Source organism: Strongylocentrotus purpuratus, unplaced genomic scaffold, assembly GCF_000002235.5.
Source record: "Strongylocentrotus purpuratus isolate Spur 01 unplaced genomic scaffold, Spur_5.0 spur5_scaffold_13, whole genome shotgun sequence".
Lineage (NCBI taxonomy): Eukaryota > Metazoa > Echinodermata > Echinoidea > Camarodonta > Strongylocentrotidae > Strongylocentrotus > Strongylocentrotus purpuratus.
In genome coordinates, this window is record NW_022145598.1 from 1,909,523 (window position 1) to 1,925,039 (window position 15,517).

General features: G+C 38.4%; 1 protein-coding gene across 4 annotated transcripts; it reads right to left on the reverse strand.

Moving 5' to 3' along the window:
• Window positions 1-2,433: 2,433 nt before the first annotated feature.
• On the reverse strand, window positions 2,434-13,619 carry pofut1 (protein O-fucosyltransferase 1). Of its 4 annotated transcripts, XR_004063675.1 has the most exons (9): window positions 13,496-13,619; window positions 11,186-11,437; window positions 10,338-10,432; window positions 9,038-9,215; window positions 8,121-8,253; window positions 6,987-7,182; window positions 4,493-4,717; window positions 3,176-4,108; window positions 2,434-2,770 (listed from the first exon to the last, which is right to left on the reverse strand). XR_004063675.1 is itself a non-coding variant. In XM_030982651.1 (8 exons), exons 2-8 carry the CDS (start codon window positions 11,406-11,408, stop codon window positions 3,944-3,946), a joined length of 1,215 nt encoding a protein of 404 aa, XP_030838511.1. In that variant the 5' UTR covers window positions 11,409-11,437; window positions 13,496-13,619; the 3' UTR covers window positions 2,840-3,943.
• Window positions 13,620-15,517: the final 1,898 nt, after the last annotated feature.

The following is a 15,517-nucleotide window of genomic DNA, read 5'->3' on the forward strand; positions in this document are numbered from 1 at the left end:
AGAGCGAGAAAAACAAATTTGTATACATAGTCACGTTTTTATTTGTGAAAGGATTTCATTGCCCCCTTATCACTCTCACTCTCTTTCTCTGAATCTCTATTGCATTCTCATCCTCTTTTCTTCCTTCTCCAGCTCCCCCTGTCCCCTTCCCCCTTTTCTCTATCCCTCTTTCTATCTCCTTCCACTTTCTCCCTCTCTCTCTCTGTTTTTCTCTCCCTATCTCCTTCCCCTTTCTCTCCCTCTCTCTACCTCCTTCCACTTTCTCTCTCTCCCTCTCTCTCCCTATCTCCTTCTCCTTTTTTTCTCTCTCTCTCTCCCTATCTCTTTCTCCTTTCTCTCTCTCTCCTTCTATCTCCTTCCCCTTTCTCTCTATCTCCTTCCCCTTTCTCTCTCTCCCTATCTCCTTCTCCTTTCTCTCTCTCTCCTTCTCTCTATCTCCTTCCCCTTTCTCTCTCTCCCTATCTCCTTCTCCTTTCTCTCTCTCTCCTTCTCTCTATCTCCTTCCCCTTTCTCTCTTTCTCCCTATCTCCTTCCCCTTTCTCTCTCTCTCTCCCTATCTCCTTCTCCTTTCTCTCTCTCTCCTTCTCTCTATCTCCTTCCCCTTTCTCTCTATCTCCTTCTCCTTTCTCTCTTTCTCCTTCTCTCTATCTCCTTCTCCTTTCTCTCTCTCTCCTTCTCTCTATCTCCTTCTCCTTTCTCTCTCTCTCCTTCTTTCTATCTCCTTCTCCTTTCTCTCTCTCTCCTTCTCTCTATCTCCTTCTCCTTTCTCTCTCTCTCCTTCTCTCTATCTCCTTCCCCTTTCTCTCTTTCTCCCTATCTCCTTCCCCTTTCTCTCTCTCTCTCCCTATCTCCTTCTCCTTTCTCTCTCTCTCCTTCTCTCTATCTCCTTCCCCTTTCTCTCTCTCTCCTTCTCTCTATCTCCTTCCCCTTTCTCTCTTTCTCCTTCTCTCTATCTCCTTCTCCTTTCTCTCTTTCTCCCTATCTCCTTCCCATTTCTCTCTCTCTCTCTCTCTCTCTCTCTCTCTCTCTCTCTCTCTCTCTCTCCTTCCCCTTTCTCTCTCTCTCCCTCTGTCTCTGTCTCTGTCTGTCTGTCTCTCTCTCTCTCCCTCTATGAATGCACACTTCCCCTAGTTTTGATACCCTCATCTCTTTCTTACACACTGTCTACATCAAGCCTGCTGAGAGCCTATATTAACTAATATCATCTATAAAGAGTTATTAACCCTCTGGCTCTCAACAGGTGATTGTCAATATATCACTATCAATCAAATGCACACACAAAATGAGAAATACTTTTTCTTGGAGATAAATATGTTTAGCAGTTACCAGATCTATTACCAGCAGTATAGATATTACAATAATATCAAAAATATACATATGTGCATAGATTATACTCCTCCATTCACAATATGAATTATCTAATGAAATAGTACAGAACAATTACAATTACCCTCATGCACACAAAACATTAATAAGAAACATTAATACAAGACAGACATAGATAGGAATTCACCAAATGAAAGACAGTCTTCATTGGCATACCTTGCATAATTTCTGATAAGGTTTTTTGGGTCACATACATTGTATGCAAAAGTATGCATAAGTAATTACTGTTGAACATGCCCTTATGCAAACCACAGAAAAGATCTACAATTCTACATTACCCTTTTCAAGGTATTCAGGACATGCATTTTTAGTCAAGTTAAATTCAGAACCTTTTCATCTTTAAATTGGCAAAACTGGCATACATGTTTTGTCTATTTTTGCTACGTTTCACTCTCTCCGAAATACACAAAAGTAGGCCATTTCAATCCAAATGGGAAAAACAGCATATTTACCTTGAGCATATACAAGCAAGTGACATCATGATAATTTATAGAAAATATGCTACACGTACAACTTTTTTAAAAGAGGAAAATCTCTCTTATTAGAAATATACATCACAAACCTGTACAACTATTATACATGTGACTTGCCTGTATCGAACAGCAAGGCTAAGTTCTATTCCTACACCATTTAGGACTGTAAATTTCTTAAATTATTGCTGTAACTACATGTGCCAATTAGCATATTAAAAAGGAAAGCAACTCTGAACATTTGATTAAGTGGTTACATTTTAAGCAAGATGTGACAATGAATACATAATGCTTTCCTGAATGCAGGGATGAGACAGAGAATTTCCCCAAAAGGAGGAAGATTAAATGGGGGTCCATGGGGTAACACCCTGGCGAGGGTAAAAGGGGGCCACGTTCCCTTGCTGCAGAAAACTTTAGAATATATTTACGTAAGAGGACATGTTTTCCTCGCATTTAAATTCTAAATTTCAGAAATATTTGTTACCCATCTTGCTTAAAGGGACTCTATAACATTGTTCAGATGAGAGAAAAATTGCTGCTAAGGTATTGAGGTCAATATGCTAAATGATAATCTGAATTTTTTTTTTTTTTTTTTTTTTTCCGTCTTGGAATCGGTGGAGGAATCACATCCCTGAGAATGTTATGCTGAAAGGAATTTCTCAAGAGTAGGCAATGAAAGATAATTGTACGAGACATACTCTGGAGACACTAGCACCCTACATAATACCGACTGCTGTAACCCTTAAAGTAAACCCATCTATAACCCAAACTGTTAAAAGCCGACACTACAAACTCCAACATGTAATTTTAACGCCATACCAAGAATAATATTTAACTGTTGTAGCCACCCAAATTGTAAACTTACACCCATGTGTGACCCAAGATCTACACCAATATATATGAGGAAATAAAACCTGTAGCAAAAGTCGCAAGATATGTTGGATATGTTGACTTGAGGTCAATATGCTAAATGATAATCTGAATTTTTTTTTTTTTTTTTTTTTTCCGTCTTGGAATCGGTGGAGGAATCACATCCCTGAGAATGTTATGCTGAAAGGAATTTCTCAAGAGTAGGCAATGAAAGATAATTGTACGAGACATACTCTGGAGACACTAGCACCCTACATAATACCGACTGCTGTAACCCTTAAAGTAAACCCATCTATAACCCAAACTGTTAAAAGCCGACACTACAAACTCCAACATGTAATTTTAACGCCATACCAAGAATAATATTTAACTGTTGTAGCCACCCAAATTGTAAACTTACACCCATGTGTGACCCAAGATCTACACCAATATATATGAGGAAATAAAACCTGTAGCAAAAGTCGCAAGATATGTTGGATAACCTAAAAGATTTAGACACAAAGAAATAAGACACTTGGAGGAAAGCGTTCTTTCGAACTAAAATGGATGAATTTGATTGTAAAATACAGGCATACCCTTAAAATGTAATACTTGAGAAGATATTTGCACAAAGGCACAAAAGAGATTTGCAAAAATATGCATTAGATAAATATATTCAACCTACATTTAAGGCTTGCTTTGAAAGCCATTGCTTGAAGTTTGAAAATGAAAGACATCATAGCAGTGAAGAAAGTAAGTCAGAGAAAGCATTTTGGGTAAACTAAAATAATTAAAAACTATAAATTCACAAGATCCTTAAATAGATCTTTAATCTGATCCCCCCTCAGTTTCTGTTACTTGTGGTTTCAACTCCTGATTTTACTATGTCCATCTTCATACGCAATTTTATGTATCTGTTTTTATAATTGAGTGAATAATGAATTGAATGATCTGCCTGGGTAGTATTACTTTGAGTACATTAATAAATGCACTTTGTATATTAACAAACAATGTGATTTCATTAATAATAATAATATGGATATTTATATAGCGCCGGTATCCAAAAAAGAAAAGTCTTTTGATATGACCATTGAGTAATGGTAGTGTTACGGAAAGAGCCACTTGTTAATGGTCATAAACAGATAAAAGTCACATGTTGTGCGGGCACGTTGAACGTAATCACCCGACTACAAAGTATAAATTGAAAGACATTGTGCAAGAAGATGCTATGCGCTTCATCAAACTCCTATACTCCAGAACGTTGATGGTTTCCCGTTTCCGTCTCTCTCCCGCTTCACAAAGGATGTGAAGGATGAGACACAGTTACCAATGAAGAACTCTGATTGGCCAAGGATGATGAGGTCAATCTGTGGCATGTGGGGGTCGAGATGGTGAACTTTGACCTGGAGATGAGTGAAAGACAGATTATGCCATGACGTAAGAGCTTGTTTGTTCTCTCTGCTACCTTGCTGCCCATAACATACTTCAGATTGACTTTCCACCTATCATCAATCACTCAACATTTTCAATCATACCTTTTCATTCTTTGGCAAATCAATCAACAAATACACATAAAACAATCTTTAATAATTAAAAGATTGAAATGTTTCCTCAATCTAATATCTGATTTACACGAAGTCTCTACAGGTTCATACATCATATAATTATGTTTCGAGGCAGCATCTTGACTGCATCTCCTTTTAAATTATACCTTCTTGATACCATTTTTCTGATTTTCAATTACACCTTTGATGGTACTGCAAAATGAAAGAGGATATCAAACCAACCTCATCTCCAAACATCTCTTTCAGTTCCTTCTGGTAGGAGAATTTATCGGTAGCGATGAAGACATGTTTGGTCTTGTACTTCTCCACCGCAGCTCTGGTTTCCTCTAGAACCATCTCCTTGGTAGGGTAACACATGGCCTTGGTAACCGGCTCCTGACCCACCTTATGACATTGGGGTGATGCCATCATCTGTCTCATCCCTTCTACCGTCTCACATGATCTTTCCTGAAGAGTGAGAGAACAAAGTCAAAGATTAAAGCCCATCTGAAGTGTTGGGAGCCCTCCAAAATTTGATGGCAAAATTACACTTATATTGTATCATAATGTGAAATAGGATGTCATTTAAGACACATTTCAAAACAAATGTATTTGAAGTCGAATATTGATGAAAGAATACCAAATTAAGGTTTTCTGCGTATAAGTGAAAACCCAAATTACAATGTATGTATTCTTTTATTAATATTTGTAACACCTTCTTTATTTTTTTTTTTGGGGGGGGGGGGAAGGGGGAGATCTTTGCAGAAGAGTGTCGTAAGTGGCATCCTCTTTTAAATTGTGATACAATTTAATGAAATTTTGCCATCAGATTTTTGGCAAATTTGGGGGCTCCCAACACTTTAGAGGCTGGGGGCTTTAACCAAGGTTAAAGGTCTTGGATCGTTTTGGTAAGCCCTCAACAAATGTTTGTCAGACTTCTTTGATTTAGATTATAAATAGCAAGATACTAGTAATACTAAGACACTCAGAAGTACTTTCCTCCTCAAATGGAATACATGACCCTGCATTGATATTACCGGTAAATGCATTAATGTAGTAGTAGACTTTATTGGATAACTTGTTAAGCACAGGGCTAATCTGCCACAAGGTCTATGCATCGTTCTACTACATCTTTGGTCTAATCCAAGATCTGGTAGGCCTATTAAAGATAAACTCCAGTTCTGGTAAAAAAAAGAAAATTAATTCTCACAGAATCAAACAAAACTTATACTGAATGTTCAAGATTACAAATAAATGACATGTGCCAAACAATTTTGGAAGAAAACGTATACTGGCTGAGTAATGAGCATAGAAAGACAAGGAAATCAAGGTAGTACTAGCCCCGACACCATGTGTGTTGTCCCATATATAGCTTTCTGTGTACAGTGCTTGTTACTTTACCAAGACTCGGTCAAATTTATTATGATGTTGATGACTCCAGAACCTTGCAGTGCACACCAATACTTACATGCTACATGATCAACTGTTTCTGATCCTTTCCACACCTTTTCTTTCACAATGCAATCGCATTACCAGTACTAAAGTTTATCTTTAACTACATACAATCATCTTACACTAGACACGCTACCAAAACTGACCGATTTTTCTTCGTTCAGGGTAATGTCATATTTTGTTGTTTGGTCTGGTGTCGGTCTCATTGGTCTGGTGTCGGTCTTATTGGTCTGGTGTCGGTCTCATTGGTCTGGTGTCGGTCTCATTGGTCTGGTGTCGGTCTCATTGGTCCGGTGTCGGTCTCATTGGTCTGGTGTCGGTCTTATTGGTCTGTTGTTGGTCTCATTGGTCCGGTGTCAGTCTCATTGGTCTGGTGTCGGTCTTATTGGTCTGGTGTCGGTCTCATTGGTCTGGTGTCGGTCTTATTGGTCTGGTGTCGGTCTCATTGGTCTGTTGTTGGTATCATTGGTCCGGTGTCGGTCTCATTGGTCTGGTGTTGGTCTCATTGGTCTGGTGTCGGTCTCATTGGTCTGGTGTCGGTCTCATTGGTCTTGTGTCGGTCTCATTGGTCTGGTGTCGGTCTCATTTGTCTGGTGTCGGTCTCATCGGTCTGGTGTTGGTCTCATTGGTCTGGTGTTGGTCTCATTGGTCTGGTGTTGGTCTCATTGGTCTGGTGTCAGTCTCATTGGTCTGGTGTCGGTCTCATTGGTCCGGTGTCGGTCTCATTGGTGCGACTATATCTCAGATGAAGATATGGCTGGCAACATTTGGGGGAAAATGGCTTGGACGTGCCCAAGAAAAACATTAGGATATTGTAAAATGATCTCTTTTTTATGTACGCACTCTAAAGGCTTAATCCCACACTTTACACCGGTGTGTTGGCTCAGTCAGTAGAGCGTCCGCCTCACAACTGGGAGGTCATGGGTTCGAACCCCGGCCGCGTCATACCAAAATACATTAAAAGACGGGAGTTGCTGCTACCTTGTTTGGAGTTCAACATTAAGGGATAGAGCAACGTTGATCTGGGGCTGCTCAGTGGCTGCCGGGTTCACGATCAATTGGGCAAAAAGAATTTCCACATTCTTTCCACAACTTAATAAAATTTGGAGTGGACTTTAAAAGATTATTATTATTATTATTATTATTACCCAATCACTGGCTGGAGTTCTGAGATGAATGCCGACATGAACATCTAGACATGGTCAGCGATGTGCTAGATAATATAGCTTTCACGAAATGTTCCCTTATCTAATACCACACAGAATAGGCTTGATTTTAAACTTACCCAATCAATGCCAGTCCTAAGATGAATGCCAACGTAAGGCTCTCCGTTAAAGAGATGATCCATGTGGTGCTTGGCCTCAGCAAACAACCCCTCGTTCCATTTGAAGTAGTTCTGGATGACCCGGTTACTCGCTCTCATTGGGAATGGGGCTGGTGCCCCTTTCAATGCTAAGACAGGATGATCTTTTACTGGAAAACTGTAGGAGAGGGGAAATTGTTAAATTACAAATGAAAGTTTTTTAAATCTCTTTGAAATTCTTTATTAAGATAAGCAAGCTAATAATAATATTCTGGATTTATATAGTACCTAAAGGGATTGGGTATCTTTGTCTCAGATTCTGAAATAAAATCCTGGATTTAGCTCATGCTGCAATGATAATCATAAACCTTTCGGTCAGTCAGGAACCCCATGACTTTTTTGAGGCACTTTGTGATCATTTGAAGCGCAATTTTTTTAGGGCTTCAATATTACACCATATCACAGACACTGATAACACGTAGGGCCATGTATCTCAGATTTAACAATGTTAAACGATGCCTTTAATACATCGATGATATCTCTAAGCGCTCTACAGATATATTATTGCCCTGGTCATCGGATTCAGGCTTTCCCGCACACAATGTATGTAGTACATTCTCCACTCCCTAGGGAGCATTCCATACACATGCCATTTTACAGACGTTCACAATGCTGATCTAAATTCAATGATTTTCGCATTGTACCGGACACCCATTTATCATCTACATGTATCTGGAGATTGGCAAGTGTAGATTAATGTTTTTTGAAAGGACGTTAGTAGAAAACAAAGATGACATCATGGAGAAAGTCAGAGAATCAAAGTGGAGATGGGCTGGGCATGTACAGTGTAGCAAGACTTCAGGACAATAGATGGACAAATCGTTTAACAGAATGGCAACCAAGGTTGGAAAAGAGAAGAAGAGGAAGGCAGAAGAGAAGATGGAGAGATCACCTAACATCATACATGGGAACGGCCGCTTGGACTAGGACAGCTAGATACAGAAGAGAATGGAAATGTTATGAGGAGGGCTTTGTCCAATGTCTGGATGAACTATAGCCTGATAGATAGATATATAGTAAGGGGCTGGATTCAAAGTATGTTCTAAATCACCTTACCTTCTGTCCCAATGTTCCTTAATTTTTTCCATGTCTTGTGTATTGGAAAGGTCAGCATGGCTGAAAATCTCAAATTTGATCTCTTCCGCAAAATTAATGCCAAAGCCGTCCCAAAATGGGCCAAATGGATTCCCTGGAGAAAGAGAAGAGAAAGACTGAAAAGTGGACTGACTTTGCCACAAGAGGAAAGAGCTGTAAACAGATACGTGGCAGAAGTCCCACAAACTCGTTTGCTGTTCTACAAATTCCTAGATTGGACAGGATTAAACAACAAGGATATAGGAGTTTTGTTGTATAAAACAAAATATTATGTCTTCGATGCTTTATATCTGCTCTAGTTTAGGCTGTATACATGTAAAAAATCTCAACTCAAGTACGGATAGATGGTATAATGAACTCAAGTACGGATAGATGGTATAATGAACTCATGATGGTCGGTCTTTGTTTTCTTCTTCTAAATGTACGCATATGCATGCATACCTAGTAAGTTTTATTTATTTTGCTATTTAATTTGATATTGTGTTTACCTTGTTAGGGGCCTCATGTACAAGCACAAGTTGCTTCTTAGAGGGCCTGGGGACTTTAAGTTGGACTTAACTATGGCAGGGTGTTCATGTCACTATTTGCTCTCACCATTATGATCTTTAGATAATATTTTTTCCTTTAACAATGAATTATGAAGAAAATGTAAAATTCTGTAGATTTGTGACCATGATTTGTACGCCCCTCGAGACCAATGCCAGTAAATGGTCAGAGTAAATAGTGGCATGAACAACATACCATAGTTAAGTCTAACTTAAAGTCGATCTTAGTCTTTGTGAAACACCCCCCTGGCCTGATATTTATTTTGTATTTATGATACGTAATGTATTTTATGATGCAAAATAAACTGAAATTGTATTCCTGTGTTAGCTTACCTCTCTTCATTTCACATTGAGCATCACTGTTGAGGTAAAGCCAGCAGTAACCTCTCCTCTCATTCTCTGGCCAGTACTTGGGAGCTAGTTCCTCCATGAAGGTTTCCATGGTGATGAGACGAGGATAGAACTCTAGCATGGGTTCAAACTGAAACCAGTCAGTGAAAGGGATGTTGATCTGAATGATTGGAATAAGATGACAAGAGTTTCAAAATGAAATTGATTTCTGGTCAATTGATTACGTTGCCAAAGAATTTATATTTATACATATAGTTTGGAAGTAAGAAGGCTGACTAAAGCAAAAGACTGGATTCATATCCCTTATCTCATACAAAAGTCACTGCAAGTACACGTGTACGAGAAATAGTACACATGTAGTTGACGGAATAATCGTGTACATGTCGCAGCCTAATTATACTGACACTTTGTGATGTTGGAATCATGAACATAAGACAAATATGACTCAGTTTTGCTGAAGTCATACATGTACACTACATACAGATATGTTTATATGGGACTACACACACATTGACATTAAAGTTTGGTCCAAGCCCTTTAGCTGTTTCATAATTTGAATATGAGGGCATCTGAAGGAAATACTTTACAGGGGATCTCTGTTTGTGATACAATTCATAACTGATATAAAGAATAACAAGTACATGTAAGCCCACAAATCATTTCTCACCTTTACACAAACTCAACCTTCTTTCAAAAACCAAAGTTAGTAAATCATGGTGATTAAATGGCTTGAATCAGAAAAAGTTTGATGCCTACACTAACTATGATATGAAGATTCATTTAGACAAAAGGAGTTGGTGCATTTGGCAATAGCCACCCCGTCCCCTCCAATAATCTTGGATATATTGTTGGCACATTAAACATTATATTGAAAATAATACACCAGACTAATTTTCTTTCTAAATTTGCAAACACATTAGTATTTAACTTAAAATACTTCCCCCCCCCCCCCCCCTCAGTACCATGGTGGAGGAGGTCATATAAACTCAGGTCCAAAGCTGATACTGCACTCGAGTCGGGTTGGACTAGGCGGAAAAACCCGAGGCCAAGTTATTTGAGAGAGCTGAAGTGATCACAAATACTTGGGTGAAATTTAAGCATTGAGAAAGTTTTCAGAACCAGATTCAAGATCATTCAGTACAAATGTGGAAAGTAATTACCAAGAAGGTAATATTCAAGAAGTGAAATTCAATGGCTATCTAATTACAGACAATCAAAACCTCATTGATGCAAAGTTCGCAAAATAAGACGACCACCAAAATATTAATTACCCTGTACTTACATAAGTCCTGAACGGAGGTAAGATGATGGTTCTATTGAGTGCTTTACCAAAGGCTAGTGATCCAAGGTAGTGCTCTGCCTGGTTTCCAAACCTCCCTGTCAGAATCAAATTAGAAATTATTTTACAACTACCTGTAGTTTTGAAAAATGATAAGCCTGTTCATCATCAGGTTGGTAGATTGGATCTGGATACCAGAGACTTGATTTTCTACACCCTCATGTTTTGGAAAGGATTTTTATCTAGTTTGAACCCTTTGTCTACGGAAACTGGATTAGGCCTCTTGGAATGAGAACAAATTCAGTTGTCAATGGGTTTTAATACTGCAGACCCATTCTATAACACAAACAATGTTCATTTTTATTTTGTATATTTGTATAGGGCCCCTCCTAATACTTTGCTGTCTTAGGGGTCCTTTCAATTTATTTGTTGTACGTATTCATTATGTAATTATTATGTTTTTAATGGAAAATTAATTGAATTATTGAACATTTTAGCAAGAAAAAAAATATGCAGAAAACTCACAACACATCTCTGGCAATTTTTAAAAGAGCTTTGCTTTAATAGTCCATCTTCAAGAATACAAGCTGTAGTGTCTAGACACTTGACCAACCCTAATCCGTTAATGGTCATAAATGTGCAATACATGTAAGTGTCATAATAGCCCTGGACATTGTTTGCATCACTCTCAAGAGAGCAGCCTGTTTGTAAGGAGTCTGGATTGAACCTCAATAAAGTAAAGACATACCTTTCACATCTCTCTAAAACTAGCATTACTTTGTAAAGTATGGCTTGAATGCTTCAATGCTACACAAGCCGTAGACTATTTCCTTATCTTTAAGCAAACTTACCCATGCAGGGGCAGAATGTGAAGTATCCATTAGGATCCCATTCTAGTTTAGGTGCGGCTTGTGACACCTCAAGTCCTGCTCCTCCAGCTGAAAAGACACCATCCTCTCTCTCATCCGTGACAACCAAGCCTTCATTGCTCTGAAAGTCACTGTCAAGGTGATCTTCACAGAGGCTCAAGGTCAGGGAGAGCACTAAGGAAGACAGGGATAGTAGAAGTCTCATGGTAGAAGCACTTAAAGAGAAGTTGAGTTCTGGGAAAGAGGGGAAAAATCATTTGTGAGCGTTAATTATCATTATTATTAATATGCAAGTGTGGAAGAACATCAGATTAAAAATGTTCCCTGAAAAGCATAGCTCTTCAAATGCCTTAATATTCTAAATATGGCATGAAACAGCATACAACAGCATACAAATGGGGACAGATTTTCATGCCAAATGTTCGTGTAGTCCCATATACATCTCTCTGTGTACAGTGCTCGTAACTTTACCAAGACTGGGCAAAATTTCTTATCCTTTTGATGATTCCAGAACCTTGCAGTACACACCAATATGTACTACCCAGGACCAAAATCCAGTTCAAACCAATTGGAGCAAAACCAATAGAAACCAGTTGCCAACTAGTTCCAGTTGAAACCAATTGAACCATGGACCTACGATTGAACATTCCCAACTGGTTCCAATTGAAATCAATTGAACATTCCCAACTGTTGACATTTCCAGTTGATTTACCAGTTGAGACCAGTTGAGACCAGTAATCAACCAATATTCTGATAATCAATAATCAATATTGGCATCTGGCAACCAACTAGACCATCATATAAACTCTTGCAATTACCCCATCACAATGATCATTTGAGGTGGATTACAGATGAGTTTCATTCTCAGTTTGAATATTGGAGCTCGTACATACATATACAAAATTATAAATTTTGTTTCCTGGGTAATAATTACTTACATGTATATCAATATATCTATTTTTACGTCTTTAATTAGATGAAAAATATAAACAGACATAAAATTTATATGTCAATGATCGACTAAGAAAATATAAATCACAAAATTGATGTGCATTGTCACATTTGCTTGACAGATCATGATAATTATATTTTCTGTGAAAACATGCAAATTAGTCATGAATATATGCATAAGATACATTGAACTGGTTTTTCAACTGGTTTTTCAACTGGTATTCTACTGGTTTTCAACTGGTAAATCAACTGGTAATCATCTACTGGTGTTTAACTGGTAAATCAACTGGTTTTCAACTGGTAAATCAACTGGTCTCAGATGTCAACTGGTATCAACTGGAATTTCGACCTGCCGGGGATAGATGATCAACCTTTTTTGATAGACTTCACACTGTTTCTTTCAAAATGCAATTGCATGACCAGAACTCAACTTTATCTTTAACATGTAATTGGTGTTTGCATGGTTGCTTGAAATTGTGGGTCCTGACTGAAACAAACACAAGAAGATCATGAGGATGCATTACTAGTAATCCAAACCTTTATTCTACAGGGCTGCTTAACCCTCCTTTCGTTCGTTAAGCCTCTTATTTGGGTAGGGTCGGCTCCTCTTGAGCCGACCCTACCCAAATAAGAGGCTTAACGAACGAAAGAGACAGAAAATTCAGGCTATATAGACCCTAGGCCTAACTAGACCCTAGACTATATTTAAAAATATATATTTATTCATTTATTTATTCATTCATAGATCTAGGATGTTTTAAGGAGCTTTACTAAACTCTCTTCTCTTTTCTCTGGTCAAAGTAGAGCCTATATGGCCCTATAGGCTATACGAGTAGGGGGAAACCCCGGTGAAGTGGTCCACCTGCACACACCCCCAGTATAGTACGATAATACTCTGTAAAGAGGTCTGTACTCAAAAGGAAGAAGAAGAAGAAGATTTAAATGGGAGATCAAACATTTCCATTAAAAATTCTGGGGGGAGGTATAGGGTCTAAATATTAGGTAGCATATTGATAAATGAATATAAAATATTAAGAACAAACTACACACACTCTCCGACTCTCCGACATAGCGACAACAGCGCTAGACTATTATTAGTATTAACAGATTTGTCGGTCTCCCCTCATCGTAAATCTACGTGGCATTTACTCAGCCTCACGCACCGCTGAACACTCGGGTACAAATTCATTCGCTGTCCGCTAGCGGCCGCTGGCACTTGCGGGCGCTGGTACAACTTGTTTTGTAATAATACATCTAGAGGGTCTACAGCTTATTAAAGTGAAACAAAGAATTTAAACTTAACAATAACTAATTAAAACGGGGAAAACTAGACACACCTACCCTGAATTGGCAACGGTTTCTCAATACAGGACACTTTTGTGACTTCTAATCTATCATATCCCTCACAAAGCAAAGCAAGGTCAGCTCGAAGTGTTTGTCTGCAGACGTAGACTAGACTAGACGAGTGAAGCAGTTATGATAAGCAAAATGGGGACTTTTATTATAATTATAATAATATTTTTTGTTGTTTTGGTTTATAGGCGTTTATCATTCAGGATTGAATATTTACGCAGTTTCCATGTTCCCAGAAATGTCATGGATTGGACACAACTATTTCATTTATTTCATTCTTTTATTTTGTTTGATTTTCTTTCTTTTGTATATTAGTACCGTATTCTTCATTCAAAATTTTGAGTCATATTCATCCCGCAAATCTTTACCACTTTCAAAAAGTATAAAGTTATCTTTTTATCCTGAAACCGATTAATAGAGTGAACTCTGTCAGAATAAGGAACTTTTCTTTTTTTTGATAGACAAATAAGAAAGAAAGAAAATTTAAAACAAAATAAAAGAATGGAATAAATTAAATAATTGTATCCAATTCATGAGATTCAGTTCAGGATTCTTTTTGTTTGTTTTTTTCAAAACTGATATGTCTTTTTAAAGTGTACTCGCTATAATGAACACTTTCTATTATTTCATTATTTGACAACTTGCTCCTTATAATCTTGTCTTTCTTCTCCCCCGTCTCTCTCTCTCTCTCTCTCTCTCTCTCTCTCTCTCTTCATATCTCTTCGTAATCTCTTCCCTCTCTTTCTCATTATGCTCCCATCTCTATATCATGATCTATAGTCTCTCGCATCTTCATCCCATATCCCTCCCACCTCTCTCTCTTTCTCTCCTTTTCTTTCTCTCTCTCTCTCTCCCTCTCTATAAGTCTCTCCCACTCTCACATCTTTCTCACTGCTTCTCTCATCTTCTTCCCAAGTCTACTAGTAGTCCATATGTCTCTCTCTTGGATTCCTCTCCTTTCTTTCTCTCTCTCATATTGCCTCCATTCTCTCTTTCTTTCTCTTCTATCTTTCTCTCTCTATCTGTCTCGATCATCTCTCTCTCTCTCTCTCTCTCTCTCTCTCTCTCTCTCCGCCTCCCTCTGAAAATTGAGTCCTATATAAATATAATGGATGGCAAGTTAGAGGTGGGTCCAAGCAGAATATGAAGTGGGTGTGGGCGTGGAGTGGGTAGGTGGGGTTTAAATAATAATAACTCCCTGGGAGTTTGTGGAGAGGAACCATCTTAAGGTCAGGCGGGATTTTTGTATAAAGAATGAAATTTTGTACATAATTATATGGATGGAAAGTTTGGGGTGGGTCTTAGCTATCGCGGGAGCTTGGGAGGACGCAGTTATGGTGGTGTGTTAAAAAATGGAGAGGGGGGGGGGGGTATATAGCTGATTATCAGTCGTCAGCTAGCTGCACCTCGTCGTAGGGGACCATCTTAGCTCTAGATTATTCTCTAAAAGGGCCCCTTTTTTAGGGACGTTTAAATAAATGTCGGTCCCCAGACATTACACACACACACGAGCACACCGATGATTCCCCTAGGACTCCCTGATGTTTTTTCTTCTACAAGACCACTCCCCACCCCACCTCTTCTCCGCCGCAAGCTCCTATTATATTTTTTAAGATATTTATTTTAGAAACAAATTGCTATTTGATTAACATCTGACTTTCCTGCCCAAATATTTGAATCAAATGTAATACGTGGATTGAGTTACTCATTACACTTGACTTTATTGATTTATGCATGGGGCATATTGAATCCTCTTCGCGTGTCTCTCTCTCTCTCTCTCTCTCTCTCCCCTCTCTCTCTCTCTCTCTATGACTCTATCTACCCCCCCCCCCCTAGAAATACGTATGTTTACTTGACTAGCAAACAAGTAGGCTACGCGAAAGCCAAGAGTGATTTGGGTCTTTACGAAAAAAGGCAAGAATTTTGTTTGATTTTGTTTTGTTTTTTGGGGGCCAAAATAGTCTTGATTGCTTTAGTATTTATAACAGAAGATGGCGCTACACACTCTAC